Source organism: Ictalurus furcatus, chromosome 16 (assembly GCF_023375685.1).
Source record: "Ictalurus furcatus strain D&B chromosome 16, Billie_1.0, whole genome shotgun sequence".
Taxonomy (NCBI): Eukaryota; Metazoa; Chordata; class Actinopteri; order Siluriformes; family Ictaluridae; genus Ictalurus; species Ictalurus furcatus.
Window position 1 is genome coordinate 8459544 of NC_071270.1, and position 26500 is coordinate 8486043.

Genomic DNA, 26500 nt, shown 5'->3' on the forward strand with positions numbered 1-26500 from the left:
AAAATATCAATGGGAATATACTTCTCTTATATGAATTCATAGGGGTGCCAATAACACACCTACAGTATCTCACAAAAGTGAGTAAACCCCTCACATTTTTGTAAATATTTGATTATATCTTTTCATGTGACAATACTGAAGAAATGACACTTTGCTACAATGTACAGTAGTGAGTGTACAGCTTGTGTAACAGTGTAAATTTACTGTCCCCTCAAAATAACTCAACACATAGCCATTAATGTTGTTTAGTTCCTGATTATAAACCTGTCTGGCTGCACTCTTTCTCTTCTCTCTCAGTCTGTCTTTATAGGTTACTGAAAGATTTCAGCAGTGACACATAAGCAGATTACAGAGGAATTAATGTAATTCTTTCTCATTGTAGAAATAAATTGATATTTGGTTTTACTTAGAGGAAGGGCAGGATGGCATTTCAGAAGAACAGACCACGTCCTGAGAGTCCAGGACAGCTTTGACACACATATACATGCATGCACAATACAGACAGAGACACAGACCCACATCAGAGTGGAGTTTGGATACAAAATTTGCTGCCCAGTCTGAATATTTTGCCTGGCAGGACTGCCAACTACAATGCACATGTGCTTATTTGGATAGGATTAAAGTACAATGTGCTGAGTGTGCAGGACAAGAAATCTGAAGAAATGGAATATGCTTGGAAGTGATCATTTGAGGAGGGGTTCATCAGTGTGATCACACACCTTTTGCTTTGGGACCAGAGTGGTACACCCTCTAGTTTCTCTTAGTTTTCTGGAGCGCTTGACTTAGCTAAGAACATGATGCTACTGACACTGAGGTTTTTCTGGCTTGCATTTCTCTGGCCCGTCACCCTGCTTACTGACAGCCAATTCCCTAGCCGACGCAGGCAGAAGAATTTATATCTACAGGAGAATACATGGCACAAACTTGGAGGGTGAGAATGGTGCTAGATTAGTTAGATTGTGTGTTTGTTTTTGATATTGCTGTGCATTTTTTTTTTTGAAAGCATATTGCTTTCAACGGAAGTCGAGGTAGAAGAAATCAGTACCGATACCACCTAATTGACTTTTGTAGTTAAGATGAAGATAAATGGTAAAATCATGTCATTTATGATCTCAGCATCACCCTTTAAGCAATATTATGAAAGGACATGGAGCCTTAATGCTAGATTTACAACCCCAATTCTGAAAAAGTTGGGACACTATGGAAAATGCTAATAAAAACAAAGAGGAGTGATTTGTAAATGTATTTTGACTGGTATTTAAATAAAAATGATAAAGACAAGGTATTTGATATTTTACCTAATCAACTGCAAAGTTTTTTGAAGAAAAACATTTTTGAAATTGGTCCATACAACACGTTCCAAAAAAAAGTTGGGATGGTTAAATTTAGGACTAATAGCGATGTGACAAGTTGAAATAAGAAGGTGATGTAAAACAGTTTATCGGCTAATCATAGTATACAAGGAGCCTCCAAAAAATGCCTAGTACTTCAAGAGCAAGGATGGGTTGAGGCTCACCAATCTGCCCACAGATGTGCCAGCGAATAATCCAGCACTTTGAGAACAACATTCCCCAAAGGCAAATCGGCATTTCACCTTCTACAGTGTACAATATAATTAAAAGATTCAAGGAATCTGGTCATATTTCGGTGCGTAAAGAGCAAGGCCAAAAACCACTTCTGAATGTGCATGATCTCTGATCCCTCAGATGTCACTGACTTAAAAACCATCATGAGTTTCTTATGTACTGGAAATCCTGACATGGGCTCAGAATACTTTGGTAAACCTTTGTCAGCAACACCATTCGCCGCTGCATCCACAGATACAAGGTAATGCTTTACTATGCAAAGTAGAAGCTGTACATCAACACTGTCTAGAAGCACTGCTGACTTCTCTGGGCTTGGTCTCATTTGAGATGGACAGTAGCACAGTTGAATTGTGTTTTGTGGTCCAAAGAGTCAACATTTAAAATAATTTTTGGATAAAACAACTGTCGTGCTCTCCAGGCCAAAGAAGAAAAGGACCATCCAAGCTGTTAGGTCCAATAGCCAATTTCTGTCATGGTATGGGGCTGTGTCAGTGCCCATGGCATGAGTACCTTGCACATTTGTGAGGCCACCATTAATGCAGAAAGATATGTACACATTTTGAAGCAACATATGGTGCCATCCAGAGCAGGAAAATGCCAAACCACATTCTGCTCGGATTACAAGTGCATGGTTGCATAAGCAGAGAGTGAGGGTGCTAGCATGGCCTGCCTGCAGTTCTGACCTGTCTAAAATTGAGATTGTGTGGTGCGTTATGAAGCACAAAATAAAGCAACGAAGGCTCCGTACAGTTGCTTTTTCAGAATTGGGGTTGTAGATCCGTAATAAGCAAGCCACAGGCAAAAGTGGCAAGGAGGAAGAAACCTTTGAGATCAAGTCAAAAGGGAACCTATTCTCTTCTGGGTGACACTAGACAGTGGAACTATAAATCGGTACAGTATGCAGCTGTAGAAGAATAAAGGCAAACAGGACTGTGTTTCAATGTTCAAAATGAGCATATTGTGAATAGAAGTGAATAGGAAGTGTAGTAGGTGGTATGGTGGTGTAGTGTTTAGCATTGCTTTCTCACAGGGTTCCAGGGTTGAGCCTGAGCTTGGGTTACTGTCTGTGTGGAATTTCTGGGCATGTTCATCCTTTGTCCTCATGGACACTCTCACCTCCCAAAAACATGCCAGTAGGTGGACTAGCCAGGATAAATTGCCACTAGATGAATGAGCACATGAATGTATGTTCATGGTACCCTGCGATGGATTGGTGTCCCATCTGAGGTGAATTCTCAGTTATATAGCTAGAGTGTACAGGTCAGATTATCCACTGAACCATGGATGAATTTTGGGTATATGCTGCGTTTGGGAAGAGCAGATCTTTAGGGTATATATGTAGTACCATCTACAGCAGCAGAAGGCAAGTCAGATTCAGTTCAGAATGCATCTATAAATAGTATAGTCTAACAAAATCAAGCAAAAAAAAAAAGTTCTACCTGATACAAATGCTACAGCACATGCTGCTTATACAGTACAAAAGTTCTTTAATTTTCCCATAGGTAATTATGCATTCTGAACTAAACCTTCTGCTACTGCAGATGGTCCCATACAGCTGCCCTAAAGATTGTATATAAAGACTATTTATTTATTTGATGGTTTATTTGTATATTTATTTATTTTATTGTTATTTCTTTCTCTTTTCACTTCAGACAAATAGCCTTTAAAATGAAGAATACTGACAGCACCAAGTCTATGCTAATTAAATCAGAACAGCTTCTGCGCATTGAGGACCAGGACTTTGCCTTGAGACCTGGCTTTGGAGGTGAGAAGATGAAACACATTCAGTTTACTTCCCATGATGACTGTTTGAGTGGCAGCTTTTGGTTGTGCAGGAGTTAAAATTTTACATTCTTGTTTTAGTTTAAGATGGCGACTGAGTCTTGTTTCTATTTTTTTTTTTTTTTACTTTTGTATTTTTGTTAACTAGAGAGTAAAAAAGTTAAAAGGAGAGAAAGAGAGATTGTGCTTATGTCAGCTTGACTGTGATAACTTGGGTGTGAGGGTATGAGAGACAAGGGGACAGAGAAGATGGCTATGTGAGCTAAGCAGGCGACCAAATATTGGGGGACTCTAAATAATTTTTTTTTTTTTTTTTTTTTTTTTAAATATTAGCTGAAACATTAACATCTAAATGATGGGACTATTAGTAAATGATTTATAACAAATTTAAAGCAGGTTTAAAATGTGTTTTAGTAACTTCACTAAGACAAATGTGCCACATTTATGTCAGTATGTAATAGGGAACTAACATTAGTATGAACCTGCATCTCCCAAAGTCAATCGGCTTATAAAGTGCTTAAAGAGAGCCTGATTATCAGTGTGTAGCACAGCCATCAGGAGAGCCAATGAGAGAAATGTAGGTTAGTGTCATCTTGTGCTTCTAAATCTTCCTTCCTAAAAAAACACTGACCCAGATTTTCATTTGTGCTAAGCACATAGTGGGCATAAAGGAGACAGTTGTGTTTGTTTTATTTGTTGTAATCTGGATTAAAATCTTGGGCTGTCTCTCAGCATGCAGAACAAGGTTGGTTCAAGCTTACAGAAAAGTGGTCAATAAAATCTATCATGCAAAGATTTTGTCTTTCAGGTATTATTGCATGCATTGTTTAGATTATATCTAGCATTATTTATATTTGTTCCAGAGGCTATTTGTATAACGCAATTGCTTCGCAGTGAAGCAGCTGCGCTCTGATAAGAAGTATAAAGTTGGCGTAAGTGTTTGTTTGGATTTATGCAGCTGTGTGTGTTCTTTATAGGGAAGAGACTTGCCTCTGTGTATCTACCTAAAATGTAGGGAATGCACAGTACAACATTAACCACAACAGAAGGATTAAGACAGAGAGCATTTATCTACACAAAGCCCTGCAAATATAAGCATCAGCCTTATTCATACAACAAGGATGTTTAAATTTTAGAAAGTGAAGTGCTCTCTGCTTTTATATAAATATCTGGAGGGCTTTGTCTCATTGAATCATCTGCCATTGGATCATAATTAAACATTTTTTTTGTAAATCAAAGAGAACAATGTATGAAGTCAAACAAAAATTAAAAGGAAGCAGAACAATATTGTGACTCATGGTTCTATCAAAGTGCCAAGCAGCTAGATTTGAAGTTAGCACTGAAAAGTTTAGAATCATTTTGTTCAAGTTTTGCCTAAATATGCACAACCATGCAGTCCTATGATGAAGCAAATCAGTTGCTTACCGTACAGTAAAATTACTAAATATTTTCAAGACCACTAAGTAATATAAGTAATACCTAAATTCCTTTCACCATTCTGAAAAATTTTACATTTAGCTTTCTTTGTTCATTGATGTTTTAATTGTTCTGTGAATAATACGATTTGTTACATTAATTTACATTTAATTTAAGTAATTTACTTTTTACCTTGTGGCCGTAATAGACAGTAATAATATATTAGAATACAGTTGCAATCAAAATGATTCAACCCCAACTGCAAATTAGGTTTATTGTCAAAATTTACAGACTTTCGGTTGTTTGTAATGAACATTTTCAGTTGAATTTGGGGAAACCACTTGAAGCATTCGTGTCGAACTCTTTTTTGTTTGACAGCTGAAAGTCTGTAAATGTTGACAATAAACCTAATTTGCAACGGGGTTTATTGTAATGTACTGTATTGCATTCAATAATTTTGATTGCAACTGTATATTAAAATATATAATAGAATTTTGTTTATTGACTTTTGAAAGTCTTTCGTGCTGTGGAACACTTTGTTCAACTCAGTGTTTTTAATTTATGAAGCCTTAAATTAAGCAAGAAAGTAGTAAATAAAGTTACTCAAATCTATTCAGCATGACATCCAAAGAACTTGAACTGAGAACTACCTACATATGCTACATGCATTATGTTGATACTGTTGTAAAACAGTTATGCACAGTTCTGAGGTAAGACAAAGTATGGCTGACATGTCTTGTGGTGTCATTTTCAAGGTTCAGCTATTCCGGTGGGTATTGATGTGCAGGTGGAAAGTATTGACAGCATCTCAGAGGTTAACATGGTGAGTGCCTTGTAATATTTATTTATTTTATTTACATTGATCTTATAAAAAAGAATACTTACAATTTCATTTAGCACCCCAAAGAACAGAATGGAAACCAAATAATGCATGTGTAATAATATAATGGCTGACTGGTTTTGCAGGAAAAATGTTTTTATATTATGTGACATTTATATTTTCTCTTTGGATGTTATGTCTAGGGCTCAAATAAAAGAAGCTTGCCTTTTTAGGATTAACCTAATCCTAATACAGTGGTGCTTGAAAGTTTGTGAACCCTTTTTTCTATATTTCTGCATAAATATGAACTAAAGCATCATCAGATTTTTATACATGTGCTAAAAGTAGAGAAAGAGAACCCAATTAAACAAATGAGACAAAACTATTATACATGTTCATTTAGTTATTGATCCAATATTACATATATGTGAGTGGCAAAATTATGTGAACATTTGCTTTCAGTATCTGGTGTGACACCCTTGTGCAGCAGTAACTGCAACTAAACATTTCCGGTTACTGTTGATCAGCTTGGAGGAATTTTATCCCATTCCTCAGTACAGAACATCTTCAACTCTGGGATGTTGGTAGGTTTCCTCACATTAACTGATTGCTTCAGGTCTTTCCACAACAATTCTATTTGATTAAGGTCAGGACTTTGACTTGGCCATTCCAAAATATTAATTTTATTCTTCTTTAACCATTCTTTGGTAGAATGACTTGTGTGTTTAGGGTTGTTGTCTTGCTGCATGGCCCACTTTCTATTGAGATTCAGTTCATGGACAGATGTCCTGATAATTTTCCATTAGAATTCGCTGGTATACTTCAGAATTCATTGTTCCATCAATGATGGCAAAACATCCTGGCCCAGATGCAGCAAAGCAGACCCAAACCATGATACTACCACCAGCATGTTTCACAGATGGGATAAGGTTCTTATGGTGAAATGCAGTGTTTTCCTTTCTCCAAACATAATGCTTCTCATTTAAACCAAAAAGTTATATTTTGGCCTCATCCATCTACAAAACATTTTTCCAACAGGCTTCTGGCTTGCCCATGTGATCTTTAGCAAACTGCAGAGGAGCAGCAGTGTTCTTTTTGGAAAGCAGTGGCTTTCTCCTTGCAACCCTGCCATGCACACCATTGTTGTTCAGTGTTCTCCTGATGGTGGACTCATGAACATTAACATTAGCCAATGTGAGAGAAGCCTTTAGCTGCTTAGAAATTACTATTGTTTCCTTTGTAAAATTGCAGAATAGAACATGTCTTGCTATTGGAGTGATCTTTGTTGGCTGATCACTCTTCAGGAGGGTAACAATGGTCTTAAATTTCCTCCATTTGTACACGATCAATCTTACTATGTATTTGGTGGAGTCCAAACTTTTTAGAGCTGGTTTTGCAACCTTTTCCAGCCTGGTGAGCATCAACAACTCTTTTTCTGGGGTCCTCAGAAATTTCGTTTGTTCATGCTATGACACAAACATGTGTTGTAAAGATGAGACTTTGATAAAGCTCTGTTCTTTAAACACAATAGGGTGCTCACTCACACCTGATTGTGATCTCATTCATTAAAAAAAAAAAAAAACCCTGACTCTAATTTCACCATCAAATTAAACTGCTAATCCTAGAGGTTCACATACTTTTGCCACTCACAGATATGTAATATTGGATCATTTTCCTCAATAAATAATGACTATGTAGAATATTTTTTTTTATCTCATTTGTTTAATTGGGCTCTCTTCGTCTACTTTTAGGACTTGTGTGAAAATTTGATGATGTTTTAGGTCATATTTATGCATAAATATAGAAAATTCTAAAGGGTTCACAAACTTTCAAGCACCACTAAAGGATAATTGTGCCTGGGAGTCATTAAAAGATTGAAATAAATTTCAGTACAATTACTTAAATAAAGAGACACAATCAATATCATCAAAATCAACAGAAAAAAAAATAAAATTAATTAAATGTAATTAAATTTAGGGAAGTGGTAACTCAGCGGTTAAGATGTTGGACTTCTGATCAGAAGGTTGTGAGTTCAAATCCCAGCACTGCCAAGCTGCCACTGTTGGGCCCATGAGCAAGGCCCTTAACCCTCAACTGCTCAGTCGTATGACTGAGATAATTGTGTTAGAATTATGGTGTCTTCCATATGCTGTAATGTAAATTAATTAAATGTCTAATTAATTAAAAAGATTAATTGAAATTTTGAATACTGTTCTACTGTTGTGGAATACAAAAATCAGTTGTACATTTCGAAAAGGTAATCAGTAATCAGCAACTTCATAATTATAAGAAGAATACGTTTTCAATATCTCAGTACTAAAAAATATTAATTTGAACACCTTAAAACACCACTCTTGGACACCCAATCCAACCAATGGCAATAACACAGAAGAACAGTGTGACTTTAGCATCATAGACAGATGTCCATACCACACAGGTGTTTACAAGTACCATTTCAAGATTCTTAGCATATTTTCTCAATTGATATGTTACTCTTTTTTTTATGTATATTAACAGAATATGTTACTGAATACATTTAGGACAGTTTATTCAAAAACTTATTAAAAAGTATTGCACACAAACTAGTGTGATCATTATTGCAAATCAAACATCTAAATTTGCTTAATTAGACTATTACTTAATTGTGCATAGGACTTCACAATGACGTTGTATTTGAGACACTACTGGCAGGATGACAGACTGGCCTTCCCATCAACCAACAACAAGAGCCGAACATTTGATGCACGACTTGTGAAGAAAATATGGGTGCCAGATGTCTTCTTTGTTCATTCCAAGCGTTCTTTCATTCATGACACTACAATGGAGAACATCATGTTGAGAGTGTATCCAGATGGAAACATTCTCTACAGTGTCAGGTACAATCACAGCTGTATGCACAAAGACAATTTGAAGACTTAAAAGTTTGTGTGTTTGTATGTAACAGACAATTACACTGAGTGTAAAAAATGATATATACATAACAATAGCCATAACAATGAAACCACTGAAAGGTGAATTGAATACCATTGATTATCTTATTACAGTTACATCTGTCAAGGGGTGGGGTATATTAGGCAGCAAGTAAACAGTCAATTTTCGAAGTTGATTTGTTTACAGGAAAGCAGGAAAATTGAGTAAGCATATGGATCTGAGCAACTTTGACAAGGGCCAAATTGTGAAGGCTACACAACTGGGTCAGAGCATCTCCAAAATGGCAGGCCTTGTGGGGTGTTCCCATTATGTAGTGGTTAGTACCTACCAAAACTTGTCCAAGGAAGGACAACTGGTGAACTGGAGTCAGGGTCATAGGTGCCTAAGACATGGGGAGCAAAGGCGAGCCATCTGGTCTGATCCCACAATAGCATAAATTGCTGAAAAAGGTCATGCTGGCTAAGAAAGGTGTCAGAACACACAGTGCATCACAGCTTGCTGTGTATGGGGTTGCGTAGCCGCAGACCAGTCAGAGTTCCCATGCTGACCCCTGTCCACTACCAAAAGTGTCTACAATGAGCATGTGAGCATCAGAACTGGACGATGGTGCAGTGGAAGAATGTGGCCTGGTCTGATTAATCATGTTTACTGTCATTTACCTGGGGAAGAGATGGCACAGGGATGCATTATGTTATCGGTGCTGATCGGTGTACATCAGACTACTGATTGAATTAGTCATATTAGCAATGCCATTATATATGATCTTTAAAATGTCTTAAACTATATGGACTGTAGTAGTAGTGTTTAAGATATCAGATTTAACCTAACCTGTTTGAAGTTCATCAAACATTTAAATGTAGGCATGGTGGTAACTTGTGGTTTGAATAATGGTAGATATTTTCTTGCGTCATTGGTCAAGGAGTGGTTTAACCATCAGCGCATAAGGCATTTGTATGCACTTTATCAGGTGTGTCTTTGTGTGAGAACCCACAGTAAAAAAACATGTTTGTATTTTGAATATGAATAAGAACCGTTTGTATTTTAGTGAAGGTGTGTCACCCCTTAACATTTATATATGGTAATACATACAGTATATTCAACTGCAGACAATCCCTACAACAATCTTTTTCCTTAACAAGACCTCACACAGTATTGCTTGAAAGTTTGTGAACCCTTTATAATTTTCTATATATCTGCATAAATATGAGTATTAAAAGTAGACCAAGAGAACCCAGTGAAACAAATATTATACTTGGTAATTTATTTATTTGGGTTAAAATGAACCTTTAGGATAAGCAGTTAATTTGAAGGAGAAATTAGAGTCAGGTGTTCTCAATCAATGGGATGACAAGGAGTGTTTTATTTAAAGAACAGAGTCAAACACATTTTGCAACATATGTTTGTGAAAATGCATCAAAGCACAAACAAAGGAGATTTCTGAGGACCTCAGGAAAAGAGTTGTTGATGCTGATCAGGCTGGAAAAGGTTACAAAACCATTTCTAAAAAAAAATTGACTAATTTGGACCAATCTACAGTTAGACTTTGTAGAAATGGAGGAAATTCAAGACCATTGTGTAGGATCGACCAGGCAGCAGAGATGATAACAAGAAAAGATAAGACATTCCATTTAAACAGCCCTTAACCACTCAAACCATAATTCAAAGATGCTGTTGGGACGGGTGCCAACAAGTCTGGGATGGATGGACAAACCCACCATTGGTAAACACTAGCAGCCTTTGTCAGACTGGCCACCTGGCCAAATGTTGCAGTAAAACCATAAATCAACCTCCCAGAATGCCACAAGTGGGTTGAGAAACAAGCCCTTCTCTTGGACTCACCAACACCAGGTAAACCAACAGATAAAACCTAATGTCCTTCACCCATTAAGCGATAACTGCAGGAAGAAATGGGGGAAGGAGCCCCCTTCCCTTCTTGAATCAGCACATTCCACAATCAGGGCAATCCACAGAAACAATGACTGTGAAAATTAATACATCTGTACAACAACTGCACCTATCACCTATTTTCTGCCATGCTTCCTTCTGGATTTATTGTGCTTATAACCACTAAGTTGCCACAAATTGTTTAGTTTATTTAGCATGCATTAGTATAGGAATACTAGTATGATTATTATGTTTTACTGTTAATAGTGTACTTAACATATGTTGTGTGTGGTATGTATGTGTTTGTGGAATAATTCTCTGATAGATGAAAGTAAGGAAATTCAGATAGGATGTCATTATATGTATATGTTAGTATTTTGGACAAAGTTTAATCCATGCATCATTAAAAAGCATGGAACCACCCATCTGCAGAGACAACAGACTGATTAACATCATGGGAGGAGCATTTGACTTACACCCAGCCCTAAGACAATCTCTGGTTGATTGGAACCCTTATAGGGCGGGACTAGCCAGAAAAAAGTTCAAATGCAACTCTCTGCTTTTTGTGTAGGTTCTCTCTTCTCTCTCAGCTAGCTAAAAAATAACTCATCTCACTTCATCGGCAGCGGCGGGAGTCTTCAATCAGCATCTGCTCGGAGACTCAGCCTAGAGCTCCCCAGCTTTTCAAAACTCCCGCCGACAGCTCTCCAAACACACCTCATACTAGATATCGTTCCATTCAGCATTCTGGTTGGTCTTCCGAGACATCACTCAACACCAACCAGATGAACAAATAACCATCATGTTAATCTAATCAAGACCATGATGTAACAAGGAAAGCCCCTCAAACAAGCAAGCAATACCCCAGACTCTTGCTAAGACTGGTGCATATAATATTAAGTTTAAAGCCCTTCTAAAGAAGTGAAATCAGATTGATAATACTGGTTTATTCAGGTCATGGTCTGGGAAATAACATCCCTTTTAATAAACTCTGAACTTTATTCACTCTGTTAAACCATTTTCACCTCGGCTTGCATGTGCGTACGAGTGTGTGTGGGGAGTTGTTTATGTGTTAGATTAGTTTCTGTGAATAGAATAGTTCAATAAAGTCTCGTATGTTTTTAAACATGTGTCTTATTTGTTTATAATGGTCACTGCCTTGAATTGCCGATCCTGCTTCCTGCTACATGCTCTTCAAATAATGTTTCACTATATTTAGGATATTATTGCTGGTGGCCATGGAGGTAAGATCTAATGCACAATTAATGAATACGCCAAGTTCAACTTTTCACTAGACGAATAGTTATTCAGAAATACTAAATTATCCAAATTTCCCCTTTCTAGCTGATCTGCTAGTCTATCCTGCATATTTGGTGGAGAATACAATAGCTCAATTTAAACAGTTAATTTTTGTTACATATAATGGTGGAGAATACAACAATTTAACCCAAACAGCTAATTTTGCCTACAATTGTTACCCACCCCATGAGTGGTTGGCCAGAAAGGAAAACACTGCATTTCACCATAACAACCTTAACCCATCTGTGAAACATGGTGATGGTAATATTATGGTTTGGGCCTATTTTGTTGCATCTGGGACAAGACGACTTGTCATCATTGATGGAATAATGAATTCTGAATTATACCAGCATATTCTAAAGGAAAATGTCAGGACATCTGTCTGAGAACTGAATCTCAAGAGAAAGTGGGTCATGCAGCCAATGCAGACAATGACCCCAAGCACACAAGTCATTCTACAAAAAATGGTTAACGTTAATGTTTTGGAATGTCCAAGTAAATGTCCTGACCTTAATCCTATAGAAATGTTGTGGAAGGACCTGAAGCAAGAGAGTAAACTCATAAACATTCCAGAGTTGAAGCTGATCTGTACTGATGAATTTTCTCAAATTCCTCCAAGCTGATGTGCAGGACTGATCAACAGTTACCAGAATCATTTTAGCTGCAGTTATTGCTGCAAAAGGGGGTAAGACCAGATACTGAAAGCAAAGGTTCATATACTTTTAGGTCATATTATTATTACATTATGTTTTAAGTCATATTTATGCAGAAATATAGAAAATTCTAAAGGGTTTACAAACTTAAAAAAAAAAAAAAAAAAAAAAGCACCAATGTATTTCTGAAAGACAATAATATATGACATACAATAATATCAAATGGGTTGTGTTTTGTTACAGAATCACTGTGACTGCTTTGTGCTCTATGGACTTCAGTAACTTTCCTCTAGATACACAGAACTGTACTCTGGAACTAGAGAGTTGTGAGTACTGATGTTACATGTATCACATGTATCAATCACCTACTGTTTTTTTTATATTTTTTTATTTTTAGTTTTTTCACCATCCCAGTAATGTCCATGCTATAGTCTAAGTAGCTCAAAAATAACAATATACAATATATGGACTACAGAACAAATTATATAATGTTATGCACAAGAAATAAAATATTTCAGTTAAAATATTATTCTGGTGAGGTTCTAGATTGACTATATCTGATGAGGCTGTTGAGTGACTATATTGTAATTCAATAATTGTGTGTTTTTTGTAATGTGGCCTGCTCTGAAATCAGTTATCCTGGCAGGCAAAACTTTCCACAATTTTATCCCCCTCTGTGCTTTCTTGAAGATGCTTACAATGAAAATGACCTCATGCTCTACTGGAAGAATGGGAACGATTCATTAAGGACTGATGAGATTGTACTCTCACAGTTTTTTATTGAAGAATTCCACCCATCCTATGGGCTAGCTTTTTACAGCAGTACTGGTATGTACTTCTCCATGTGCACTTTAGCGGTTTTATTTCTCTGCAGGTAGGAGTTGCTTTTTGACATTGATTCCAAACTAGACACTTCGACTCAGATTCTAGAATAATCACCCAAGTCTAGCTAGAAAAAACTGGTATCAGATCAGTTGGGAAAGAGCAACTTTAATTTATTACCCTTGATAGCCAGGGAATTAGTTTAACATTTTAGAGTTAGAAAGATAAATTAACATTAACCAATATATAGCAGTCTTGAATTTTTATTGAGAAAGAAAAAAAAAATACATAGAAACATATGCCATAAGCTACACACCTCTTTCTATTATTTATCCATCCCCTGTGTGCTTGCATACTTTTTATTATACTTTTTTCTGTTCCTGGATTTATTTTTTTTTGTTTAATACTTTAGCCTTCCTGTTGAAAGCTGAAGTGGTGTGCTGCTTTTTTCTCTCTAACATACTGTTTTCACTCTCCCAGGCTGGTATAACAGACTCTACATAAATTTCATACTGAGGAGACACATCTTCTTCTTTATGCTTCAGACATACTTCCCCACCATGCTCATGGTCATGCTCTCCTGGGTCTCCTTCTGGATTGATAGGAGGGCAGTCCCTGCTCGTGTTTCACTAGGTATCACATTCTGGGACACCAAAACCTGTGCTTGTACAATACAGTAATTTTGCGCTTTATGTGGTCAAAGACCCAAGAGTATTGATTGCTGAGTTTCGGGGCAGTGCTTTGGGACACTATGACAAAGACAGACCTGATCACTGTGTTTTAGTTTAAGCTCACTGATATCAGCTTCTCCCCCTTATTAAGCTTGAAATTTATAATATGGTAATATATAACATATAACACCCACTGCAGACATTTGGGGATATATGATAGACTAGTATTAACAAATTAGACTGATTTGAGAGTGAGTGTCATGTCAAACTCCCAGAATGCTCCATGGCCTTTAAACATGGCCAACAATTCCCATGTCACACAGCCATTCGTTCGTAATGTTCACTCTTACATGATTACTGACTGCTTTCTGCTTGCACCTGAACTCAAACACACACATACACACACACACACACACACAAACACACAAACAAACAATCCCACAATGTGTAGTGTCGGCCAGTGGTCCGTAACTGACATACCAAGACTTTGTTTGCGAGTCTGTAGTTCATGATATTGTTTTCGGTTTCCTGGTTTCTTGGTTCTGTCCTTGCCCTGTTAACTCTTTTTGCTGATCACCTGACCTTCTGCCTGTTACTTGTTCATGTTTTTCCCCCTGACAGTTTGGATCTGATTGCCTGTCTATTTTTTTCAATAAAAGCATTACCTGCAAGTGCAGCCATCCCTGCCTCCTGACAGTGGGCTTCTGTCTCTCTTCTAAAGTCAAGTGATAATGAAATTTAGCAGCCATTAAACTGTATTATATGGGTTTAATTATTTGAAATACTGACCCTCAATAATTCCTGATATCATCTTTTATATTAACTCTTTATTGTTTCATGTCTTTGAGGTTTTTTAAAGTTGGAGCTATAAAATGGCATATTATTATAGGTAATTACAGCTCTCATATTCAGAGGGACTTAAGCATGATATGCAGTTCAGTTATGCCGAACAGGTATTTTAGTTGGATAACTACCTAGCTGGTCAGTTTACCTATGTTGTGGAATTTTAACATTACCATGTATGGTAATGATCTTTGTATTTTTTTCATTGCTAAATCAACATACACTGATATTCTGTTTTATTGATTTTTCAAGTTAACAGCATAAGATTAACCATCTCTGTGAGTAAAACTGATTTAACAAAATATTCTTCCACTTCTGTTGCTCCAAATGCTTCCAAATTTATAACGGAGATCTTTCCAAATCCCTAAATGCCTTGTAGGGATGAACTCCGACAGTATAGGCTATCCAGATTAATAATATTAAAGGGTTACATCATGTGAGACCTTATGAGATTTCAAATCACACTGTAGTTATCAAACTGGAAAGGTGTTAATCGTGATTATTAAGTAGTTTTATCATGTTGGGGTCACCACTCTGTTGGGACCACCTACTGGTCCAAAGACAGTATCCAACGGAGAGGAAGAAGGCTTCTTACATGTTACTGTCTTTCATTTATGTGATATAATAACATTTTAAATAATTATTAATCAACTTTAAATATGATTCTCTTTTTACTTCATCTGACTCCAATTATGAACAAGATGTTTTGAGATATTAAAATTCCAATCTTTATCATTTAATTTATGTTGATATTTGATCATCCTTTATTTAGATTGTATTTGTTCAATCGGATTCTAGTGTTACTTAGAGTCTCACGCTGGCTGTGTACATGGATCTTACACTCACAAATGTGCCAGTATTGGTCATTAGACAGAATTAATTGACTTATAGGCCACCCATGCTTGCTCTATCCTAAAAGTTACTTTGTTTAGTCCCCATACTTCCATTTCAAAGGGAACGCAACGTTATGTGAACTTCACGCTGTGGGAAGAACCCTTGCACGTGACCGATATCTGGAAATCATGCCTAATTTATAGGACTGCCATGGTCAGGTGATGTGGCAGTTTTGCACATTGCGTGACTATAAAACGGCATCTGTGAACCACGTCATCAGTCTTATTATATTCAGTGAAAGACTGCATGCTCATGGTTTGTGTGAACACTCACCAAAAAAAGACTCTTCATTTCCTCTCTATTTAGAAAAAAATCTTTTCACTTTTCTTTCCCTTAAAATAAAGTATGAGTCAGAGAGAATTCAGTAAGTGTGTTACGCCTTGCTCCCGTTTCATTATGGGGGGACAGACACACTTTCTATGTGAAGTGTCTCAGGGTGGATCATGCCACAGTGGCCCTTGAGGGGGCTAACCGCATGCATTGTGAAGGCTTTACAATCAGGCAGCTCTGCTCATAGCTTGCTCTCTTCTAAGCCAACAGGAGTTGGGTTTCAGAGCCCCATGGATCTGGGCCAGCTGCTGTTGAGGAAGCCAGCCGGCTCAGGTCCTGGGGATCCCGTATGAGAGGAGCCAGAGATGAGTGCAGCTCTATCTCTTGCTCAGTCTTCCAGGTCCGGCTCTCCGCTTGATTATGGAGCTTCCTTCCAGTATGGAAAGTCAACCCACCCTGACTCTAAAGGCAGCTCTTCTGCTGGCCCTGACATCTCTCAAATGAATAGGAAATCTACAAGCTTTCTCTGTTGCCCCCTCCTGCCTTGACTTTGCCCCTGGATTAGCCAAGGCCTTTCTGTATCCTAGGCCAGATTATATTCCTAAAGTGCCTACATCTGCTACCCAGCCAGTAGAGTTGCAGGCTTTCTCCCTCCTCCATTCCTCATACTGGAACAAGAGAAATTGCACCTAGTGCCCAGTAAAGGCTCCCTTTACTTACATCCACCACTCCGGCCAGTGGCAAAAGTTGGAGCAATTGCTGGTCTGCTTTGGCAGACAGTAGAGGTGATGCTGTGTTGAAGCAACGCATCTCTAATTGGATGGTGGAAGCAATCTCTGTTACTTATGAGGCGTGCGGTCTCGCTATGCCTCTGGGGATAAGGGCTCATTCCACTAGGTGGTTGCCTCCTCGAAGGCTTTATCCAAAGAGAAGAGAAGGGACCAATATAGAGTGATATTCCAGTCTCCACTCAGTGTGATATGTTATCTTGTATGAAGATGCTAAATTTGTGGAAGAGAGTTCAAATGCTAATTTTCCTAAGAGTCCTTTGTTTTCTCAGATAGCAGTTCTCTCCAGATTCAGACATCTTGGCACCAGCCTTACAGCCCCAAGATTATATACTGATGCTTTAAAGAGAAAATGGAATAAGCTTTTGAGTAGATGCCACCTTTTCAGTTTTATTTGTTCCCTACTATATTTATACAGATGCTCATAGTTCTACATAACATAGTTATAAGAAAAGTATTTTTGTCAGTAAAGGTCTATGGCATATTTTAAATGTTTTGAGTGCAATTTTCTTTATCCTCTCCATCATTTTTCTTTATCTTTTTCTTGCTTTCTGTGCAGGTATCACCACTGTGTTGACCATGTCCACCATAATCACTGGTGTGTCAGCTTCCATGCCTCAGGTGTCCTATGTGAAGGCTGTAGATATGTACCTGTGGACAAGTTTCCTCTTTGTTTTTCTCTCCGTCATTGAATATGCTGCTGTTAACTACTTCACCACAGTGGAGGAGATGAAGAAACTCAAGAGGGGAAAGGTCAGGGCCAGAACGGCATCCACTCTTGAGGACTGACTATGACTTTCTGTTCATTTTTGCTTGTTATAACTTAAATCCTGACGTGAAAAAAATCCATCACTTGCTATGACCTTAGGACTGCAATTATCACATACAATTTTGCACTCGAGTCTCCTTTAGTGAACAGTGGACTAGTTCAACAAAACAAACTTCATATAAAAAACCATAATGAATTTCCTTTACTTTCACACTATCCCTTGTTACCCAGATGAGGATGGGTTACCTTCTGAGTCTGGTTCCTCTCAAGGCTTCTTCCTCATATCATCTTAGGGAGTTTTTCCTTGCCACCGTCGCCACAGGCTTGATCGTTAGGGATAAATTCACACACATAACATCTGTATCCTATGTTTATATATTTCTGTAAAGCTGCTTTGAGACACTGTCCATTGTTAAAAGTGCTATACAAATAAAATTGAATTGAATTGAATTGAACTTGCCAATAGCCACCAACCAATCGACATCCAACCCCTGGAATAGTATTATGTCTTTGGCCTTATTTAGAATGTGGTGCCTTGTTTATAGAAGGCCACTTAAGATGTCAGTTTTCTGCTCGATTTATGCAAGCCAGTAGCAATTATATTTAGACATGTCACAGTATAGAAGTTGCTCCCACTGTTGGGCTATATATATTTTTTTAGGTTTTAAGGTTACACTATTTTTAAAGTTAATACACTTAGGTACCTGTAAAGGAATTTGAACACTATACAGAATTTAGGGTTTACATTAAAGAACCACATTGTTTTCTTATATTAACCATATATCATTCTATGCCTTATATCAGGGGCTTCAGCACCCCCATCTTTCCTCTAATACATACTAAAATATTAAGAAATACATATCAAATTCAATTAAATTCACTGTCAGATAGAAACATATTACTATGTTCAACATTACTGACTTTCTCTGAACAAGATGCATAGCCTGTTGTTTGAATTTTGTGTGTAGCAGCGTGGGTGCTGCAGATGCAGTGTAACCAATATAAATTATAGTACATCCATAAAATTATCACTTTTAAAAGTTTATGGACTTGGTGGCTCAGTGATTAAGGCTTTCAGCTACTACAGCTGTGAGTTTTAATACCAGCATCACCAAACTGCCATTGTTAATCCCTTAAGCAAGACCCATAACCACTTGACTGCTCATTTATATCCTGTCTCAATGTCCCTTGGACAATGTCAAGGTCCCTTTGGATAAAAGGATATTCAAAATTAATAAAATATAAAATGAGGTTGAAATGTTGTCAACTTTCTTTGTTCAACTAAACGTAATTACATTTTATTTGTTTAGCACTATTAACAATGGGCGTTGCCAGAAAGCTGCTTTACAGAAATCCAGATTGGCTCAATCCACAATTCTAAGTAAAATATTTTCTGCCTCACTTAGCCCTCTGCTTACTGAAGAATGGGAATTGGTTCAAAACAATAGTTAGTAAGTCCTGATGTCCACTACGAAGGACATTGAATAAAAGTTGTGTTTTGAAAGGGTTACAATTATTGTATAATTCTGAAATCTTACTAAATTGAAGTCAAGACCCATGTTGAAGAAACTATTTGATTATTAGCAAGAGAAACATAATATCTGCAAAAATTTGATCACTTACCTCCCTTGTTGCCATAAAATGTGGAAGTTGCAATGGCCACCATTTTGAAAAGAAAGTCTGTGTGCTCTGTTAGCCACACCCCCAAAAATGTGGCATCACTAGAAATAAATTGCATAAACTGTGCTTGACTTACAGGTCTCAGACTCATGTCCCTCACAGAGGAAAAAATTAATTGTGGCTACCCCAGTCTGAAACTGTCTCAGAGAATTACCTCATCTCATTTCATCAATATGTGTTTTAGTTATAATATATGCACTTTGCCATTCTACTGCATCAAGCATACAATCATTTCAGCTACTATACACAGCTTTATTGAAAATCTACAGGAGTTGATTCTCAATCAGGTGACTGAATCCTCAATGTTCCTTTCTTAGATAGACACTCTTAGATAAAAAATAATTAGAGAGTAAAATTGTCACCCTACTATAATGAGCACATGTACACCTTTAAGCACCCAAAATTTGACCATACAAAAGTTAGAAGTTAAATGGTGTAGTAGCTAAATTTTTATTATTCCAAATGGAAGGAGAGTGTTCTTTGCTATAAAAAGGCTCTTAGTACTGCTAGATAAGCATATTTCATCACCTTAATAGAAAGTAAGCAAAATAATCCTAGATTCTTATTTAATACAGTAGAAAAGTTAACCAGGAACAACACCACCTCAGAAGAACAAATACCAACATTATGTAGTAGTGATGACTTTACTAACTTTTTAAATGACAACATTGAAAATATTAGGCATAATATTGAGAGTATTAACTTAAAGTCAATTTGATAACTATGTAGAAAACAGTATAGCTATGTCAGGAGAAAAAAAAAATCACTCCAACAGAACTAATTTCACTAATGTCCTCTTCAAAGATCCCTTACCAACACATTTCTTCAAACAGGTACTACCCGAATATTTTTTCCCCATCTCTAACACACCCCATGCAACTCAGGATGGACTGCTAAATTAGCTGATTAGTTTAATCAGGTGTGTTGGGATCATGGAAAAATCTAAAATGTGCAGGGCAGGGGATACTCTAGGACAAGGGTTGGAAACCTGTGCCTTAACACCATTTAGCCACTGACAAGATGCCAAGACATAATCTTTTAGAGTTACACCATTTGAAAGTGTTAGTTATGCCAAATAGCAGTCCCTGTCTTTTGGTGCTAATCCATGAAAATAAGAATATAACATTTTAGCTAATGTTAATCTGATTCCTAAATAAAATTCTCAATATATATCTTGGTCAGATTATAACCAAGTAGCTCACTTGCTAGGGTGTCCATGTCTCTTTCTAAGCAGGTTGTGCACACATCTCTTTTTGTTTACAAACACTAACGTGGTCTCACACTGGTGAATGTGCAGCCAGCTGTTCAAACCGGAGGACTATAAAGCAGTCTGAAACAGAGTTAATGGGTCTTCTCCCAAAGATGATGCTAAAGATAATGGTGATTCTGTCTGTATTTAATACAAAACAGAGAACAGAGATGCTCCATAGCAAAGTTTTGTGTTCACCCACATAACTACTAGCAACATCAGGGTTGCCAACTCTCACGCATTTGTGAGACACACTCTTTCAGCCTGCCTCTCACACTCTCACAATGCCCAAGTAAATCTCACACCAAATTCAATATCAAGCCAACATAAAAATACATCATAGTCACAAATCTGCTCACAAATCTGCTCGTGTTTTTTTCCTGTCAGTATTGAGAAGGTATGAGGTTTAAACAGATCAATGTAGCCCCGCAACTTCTTGATTGTACCAGTCTGAAGTGGCTGGGTCCTGTACAATCACATTTCCTCCCACACTGTATAAGGTCACTGTATATAAGCCGCTAACCACCGCCAGCGCCACACTCACCGGAGATGGAGATATTAAGACGTTGTTGTGAAACGGAAGTGTTTGTACACACAAATCATTCAATTTACATGTCTAAAATAGCTATTATTCATTCATTCTTTATGGAATTGTAGCCTGCATCAGCCAGTTTTATTGAGATTTGAAAAACAGTTGTGATCACTAATAATGGCACCCTTGGTAAATATGAGCAAAGAAGGCTGTGAAAATTGTTTTTATTGTTTAACCTTTTGATCTTTTGTTTAAAAAAAAAAAATCACAAAAATACTCTGCTCTCATGGATATCAAACAACTGCAAACACAAAACAGGTTTATCCAAAAAAAAATCTTTGTTATATATAAGTGTACAACAATTATTGGCACCCTTTTATTCAATACTTTGTGCTACTTCCCTTTGCCAAGATAACAGCACTAAGTCTTCTCCCATAGTTCTGGGCTGAAAACCTGTTTGTTTAGCTTTTTGTTATTAGTGTTTCTCTTAGATAAAGGTACTGATCTGAAGGGTTCATGGGCATAGAGAGTTTGGTAACACTTTCTATGAAGCCCATGCTTATAATGAATTATAGCCCCATTTATAATTATTTATAAGCAAGTATTACTGCTCTATAAACACATTTATAATGACACATAAAGACATATACTTAGTTATAATAACAGTTATAGCTAAATTTATATTATTGTTATACTTAATTATAAGTGATACACTTGCTTTTTCAATGCCCATGCTCATAATGCATTATACACCAATTTTTATAACATTATTATATTGTAGTTATAATGAATTGTTAGTAATGCAGATTTATTTCTATGTCCAATAAGAGAATTATTTTATATTATTCTTGATAGTTGTGTTGTGCTGACTTATAAATACTTATTGTGAGTTATAATACAATTACTTACCTTTGTAAATGTTAAGAAATTATGAACATGACTTTAAAATTGTTTAATTGTAAATGTAACTACTGAACAATAATGGTTTTAATAAAGCAATGAAAAAACAGAAATATTAATGCAAACAGTTGCAAAATTTTTTTTTTTGCAAAAGTTTGTTATAACTTTTTGTTATAACGGCTTTAAAGTTATAAAGTTTGTTATAACGGCTTCATAGAAAGTGTTACCAAGAGTTCTTTTAGTCCACTGTTGTTCTTTTAGTCCACTGTTGATGGTAGAGTGGCTGGTGTCTTTATGTCACAGGGTGTGCTAATGCCTGTGATACCTGGCTTTTAGTCATAGATAGTCTTGCTGACTAGTCTCTACTTCCTCTTAAGCCACTACAGGACAAAAGCATATCTGTGCGCTCTCTCTCTCTCTCTCTCGCTCTCTCACATGCATGTGTGCATCCCCCTCTCTCTCTAGCTACACATGTTACTCCTGATTACTGATGACATGCAGGTGATCCTGACTTTTATTGCCCCCTGGTCCTGGTTGATCCATATTCTGATCCTGATACTCTACTTCTGCTAGGAGCCTCTTTCACATGAGGATCATTCACTGCTGCTGAGGATGCCACCACATGGTGAACCTACAGATTGCTGTCAGATTGTTGTGGATGGTACCACAGTGATGTTTGTGGATGGTCTCATTTGGAAAGATTTGCATTTACTGAAACAATTTTTTCTTGAGTCTCATTCATTATTCAATGGATAACTTCACTTGGTTACTATAAATGAAACGTTCAAAACACTAATGAAACCAAAAATGCTCATACTGAAGATCCTTTCAAAAGCACTGTTTGAAGTTAGAGTATACAGTTTTCAATGAGTAATCCCACCATCCAGTGTCACTGGAAAGAGTATGGGTTCCCTTTTGAGGCTGGTTCCTCTCAAGGTTTCATCCTTATGTCATCTCAGGGATTTTTTCCCTTGCCACCATTGCCTCTGGCTTGCTCATTAGGGATCTAAATCTAAATCTATATCCTGGTTTCTGTAAAGCTTCTTTGTTAAAAGTGCTATAAAAATAAGCTTGAAATTGAAATGAAGGCTGCATCAGATCACTGGGTAATCATTGGCTAATGCTGTCGAGGAGAGAAGCTGCCATGTCTTGCATTGATGGCTGGTTTTACATCAATGTATACGTGGTTTACAATCTGAAAGAAGAAAACATGTGTGTAATGTGTTATTTTACAGTTCCCTAGATCCTCCAAAAATTGGCTAGCCAAAGTTCACCTATAGCTAGCCAAATATTGACAAAGTAAGAAATCAATTAGGCTAACAAGCATATAGGAACAGATAAGACTTGATGTAAATTAAAGTAAATAACACTTAATATTTGGTTGCATATCCCTTGCTTGAAATAACTGCATCAAGCATGCAACTCATTTACATCAGCACATTGTTGGTTTCTTCTATTGTGATACTTTTCCAGGCTTTTACCGCAGCCTCTTTCAGTGATTGTTTTTTAGGGGGGGAAGGGGTTTCTCCATTCAGTCTCCTCTTCAGGATGTGAAATGCATGCTCAATTACGTTAAGATCTTTTGATGGATTTGGCCAGTCTAAACCCTTCCACTTTTCCCCCCCTGTTAAAGTCCTTTGTTGAGTTGGCAGTGTGTTTTGGATCATTGTCTTGCTCTGTGATAAAATTCCTTTTCATGAATTTGTATGCAGTTCTCTGTACATTGGTATACAAAGTGTTCCAAAATTCATTCTGCTGCTACCATCATGGGGTACATCATCAATAAAGATTAATGAGCCTGTTCCAGAAGCACCCATGCAAGCCCAAGCCATTACACTACCTCCACCATGTTTCACAGATGAGCTTGTATATTTTGCATCATGAGGAGATACTTTCTTTCTCCACTTTGGCCTTTCTATCACTTTGGTAGAAGTTAATGTTGGTTCCAGAACTTTTGTGACTTACTTCTGTATTTCTTTGTGAATTCCAATCTGGCTTATCATTGATGAGTGGTTTGTATCTTGTGGTATGGCCTCTATATTTCTGCTCTTGAAGTCTTCTTCGAATGGTGGAATGTGATACCTTCACCCTTGCTCTATGGAGGTTGTTGATGATGTTGCTGACTGTTGTTTTGGGGGTTTTCTTCACCACTTCTCACAATGTTTCTGTCATCAGCTGTTGTTGTTTTCCTTGGCTAATACATTTGGTGTATGTTCTTCAGTACACCAGTGTTTTTGTTATTTTTCAAGACATTCCAAATTGTTGTATTCCCAGTGTTTGTGCAATACCTCTGATTGATTTCCCCTCTTTTCTCAGCTTCAAAATGGTTTGCTTTTCTCCCATAGACATCTCTGTGATCATCATGTTGGCTTACCTTTTTAACAATAAATGCAGTCTTCACAGGAGAAATTGAAGGCTAGAACCAAGAGTAGATGTTCACAGCTTTCTAGTGTTTAAACTATCAATCTAACAGGACACACTTGTGTAATCAGAAACACCTGTCAGGAAGGGACTGTATATAGGCTATAATTGGAATGTTGTTACAACTACCTGCTAGGGGGACAAACCTGCCTGGATTGGTAAGGATACTCTGGTAATCATTTGCATTCAGCTTCAAAGGTATTTCTATTTCCTCTTTTTTTTCACCCATCATAAAATCTTATTGAGAGCTGAGTTCTCCTGAGGCTTAAAGTCTAGAATCGCCCTTATTAACATACTGAAAATACTTTCTGTTTTCATTTTCTCTCTATTTATCTGCAAAAAAGTTACCATCTAGCACCCTAGAGGGTTATTTGGTTTGGTGAGTCCTTAAAGGTTTTATGTCGTACCCTACAATAAGGGGGTTCCCTTTAAGAGGGAACTACCTTTCAGAGAATGAGGACAGTTAAAATATGGGCTTCAAGGAAGTGGTATCAACATCCTTTTCCCTGATTACAGTAAACACAAAATGCATCTTTTTATGATGTTATTTCAAAACACACCAGAGAAATATCCACAATGTTTTATGCTGTCTGTCTTATAACAGCTGCCAGTGTCTTATGCTGCAACAAAGGCTATGGCGTATGATGGCTGTTTCCATGACAACGAGATTGACCTATCACATTTTCCTGAGCTGCCGACTACCCCCAGCATAGAACAGGCAGTGGTGCCCATGAACTCACCAGTAGAGGCACCTACAGAGGGCACAAGGCTCTGGAGGAAGAGATCATTTCGGCACAACGTCAGCTTTATAATGAGCAACAGCTACATGATCGACTCATACTCCCGTATCATCTTCCCTCTGGCCTATCTGCTTTTCAACATTATATATTGGTCCTTGTATTCATGAACAAGAAAAGTGGATAAAACACTTCAAGCACAATCTAGTGGGGAGATTTGGCCAGGTGGATTGTGATGAACATAGATTTAAAAAAAATAAAAATAGTTTTTTGTTTGTTTGGATATTTTTCTGTAGCATTGTCACAACAAATTATGTAAACATTCCACTAAAATGAAATTACATGAATAAAATTTAATATGCTATATTTATCCTTTGCCAAAGAAGTGTTTTTCATATTTATGATTATTACTTATGGCTGTAAAAGTGATTGTTTTCTTATTAATTCATATATCCTAGTTGTATATTTATTTGGCCATGTAAGCAAATACAAAGGTGAAATTAAATATGTTTTTAAATATGTTTCTTTTTTTTTTTTGGTTGTTAAAAAACTAACTATACCTACATTTTTTATGTTTTAAAAATAAAAATAACACAATTGTCAATCGTCCGGGTCCACTCATTGACTCACTTTCAATAACCATTTTTTCTTTGTCAGGGTTGCATGGTGGTTTTAGTATCCTGGAACACTGGGCATGAAGTGGGAATACAATCTAAATGGTGTGACAGTAGGAACGATTGGTATATATGCTGTTATTTTAAGAGCCTGTTTTATGGGACACACTGAGGACTGACAAAAACCCATGTGAGTGAGTGTAGTGTTTGAGTTCAATTAAAACAGTCACTTTACAGATGTGGCCATTAAAAATGTGCGAGAAAGAGAACGTGATCCTGCAGTATGCTGCATTATGTCAACCAGTCAGTCAGCGCTGGCAAGACAAGACAGGTAGGTAGCAGTCATGTCACATTCACATGTCACATTCTTTGAGTGAGCAAACTGATTTCTAAAGGTGTAGTGAACATGCGAATACATTACACTGAACAGTTAAATGAATTACCACATCTTGATTCACAATATGTTATTTAAAAGCTAAAGCTCTGATATTTGACCACTGTTTTATTATAGTGTTAAAGTTTTAGTGACAATAATTTCATTGAACAGTAACGGAGGCTAGCTGGTACGTCACTCCCTTGGCCTCAAGAGACACACTAGAAACCTATAGTATGCTATAGTCTGTGCACTCCAGGGATTTCCTTAGTCCGTCCGCTTCCCATAGCAGTTAGATGCAGAAGGCCACCTACTTTATGGAGCTCTTAACCGGTAATGCTCTCACCTGTGTAACGGCCCTGTGGGAGCAAGGTGGTGAGCCCATCTCCTATTAAGAACAGTTTACAGGATTATTCCGTAGCGTCTTCAATCACACTCCTTATAACAACGAAACGGTAGTGGCACTCCTGCCTATTTCTCAAGGATCAAAATGTGTTGCAGAATATGCCCTCGAGTTCTGGACCATTGCTGCAAGGAGTGTGTGGAACGAACACACTCTAAAGACA

The 26500-nt window shown here is 37.2% G+C and overlaps 1 protein-coding gene across 1 annotated transcript; it reads left to right on the forward strand.

Moving 5' to 3' along the window:
- The first annotated feature begins 559 nt into the window (after positions 1-559).
- gabrr3a (gamma-aminobutyric acid type A receptor subunit rho3a) lies at positions 560-25492 on the forward strand. Its single transcript, XM_053645429.1, is given in 9 exon segments — positions 560-931; positions 3239-3351; positions 5540-5607; positions 8257-8480; positions 12615-12709; positions 13062-13199; positions 13674-13826; positions 17219-17412; positions 24815-25492. Coding segments are annotated over 9 exon segments (1425 nt in total). The 5' UTR covers positions 560-794; the 3' UTR covers positions 25118-25492.
- The last annotated feature ends 1008 nt before the right edge of the window (positions 25493-26500 follow it).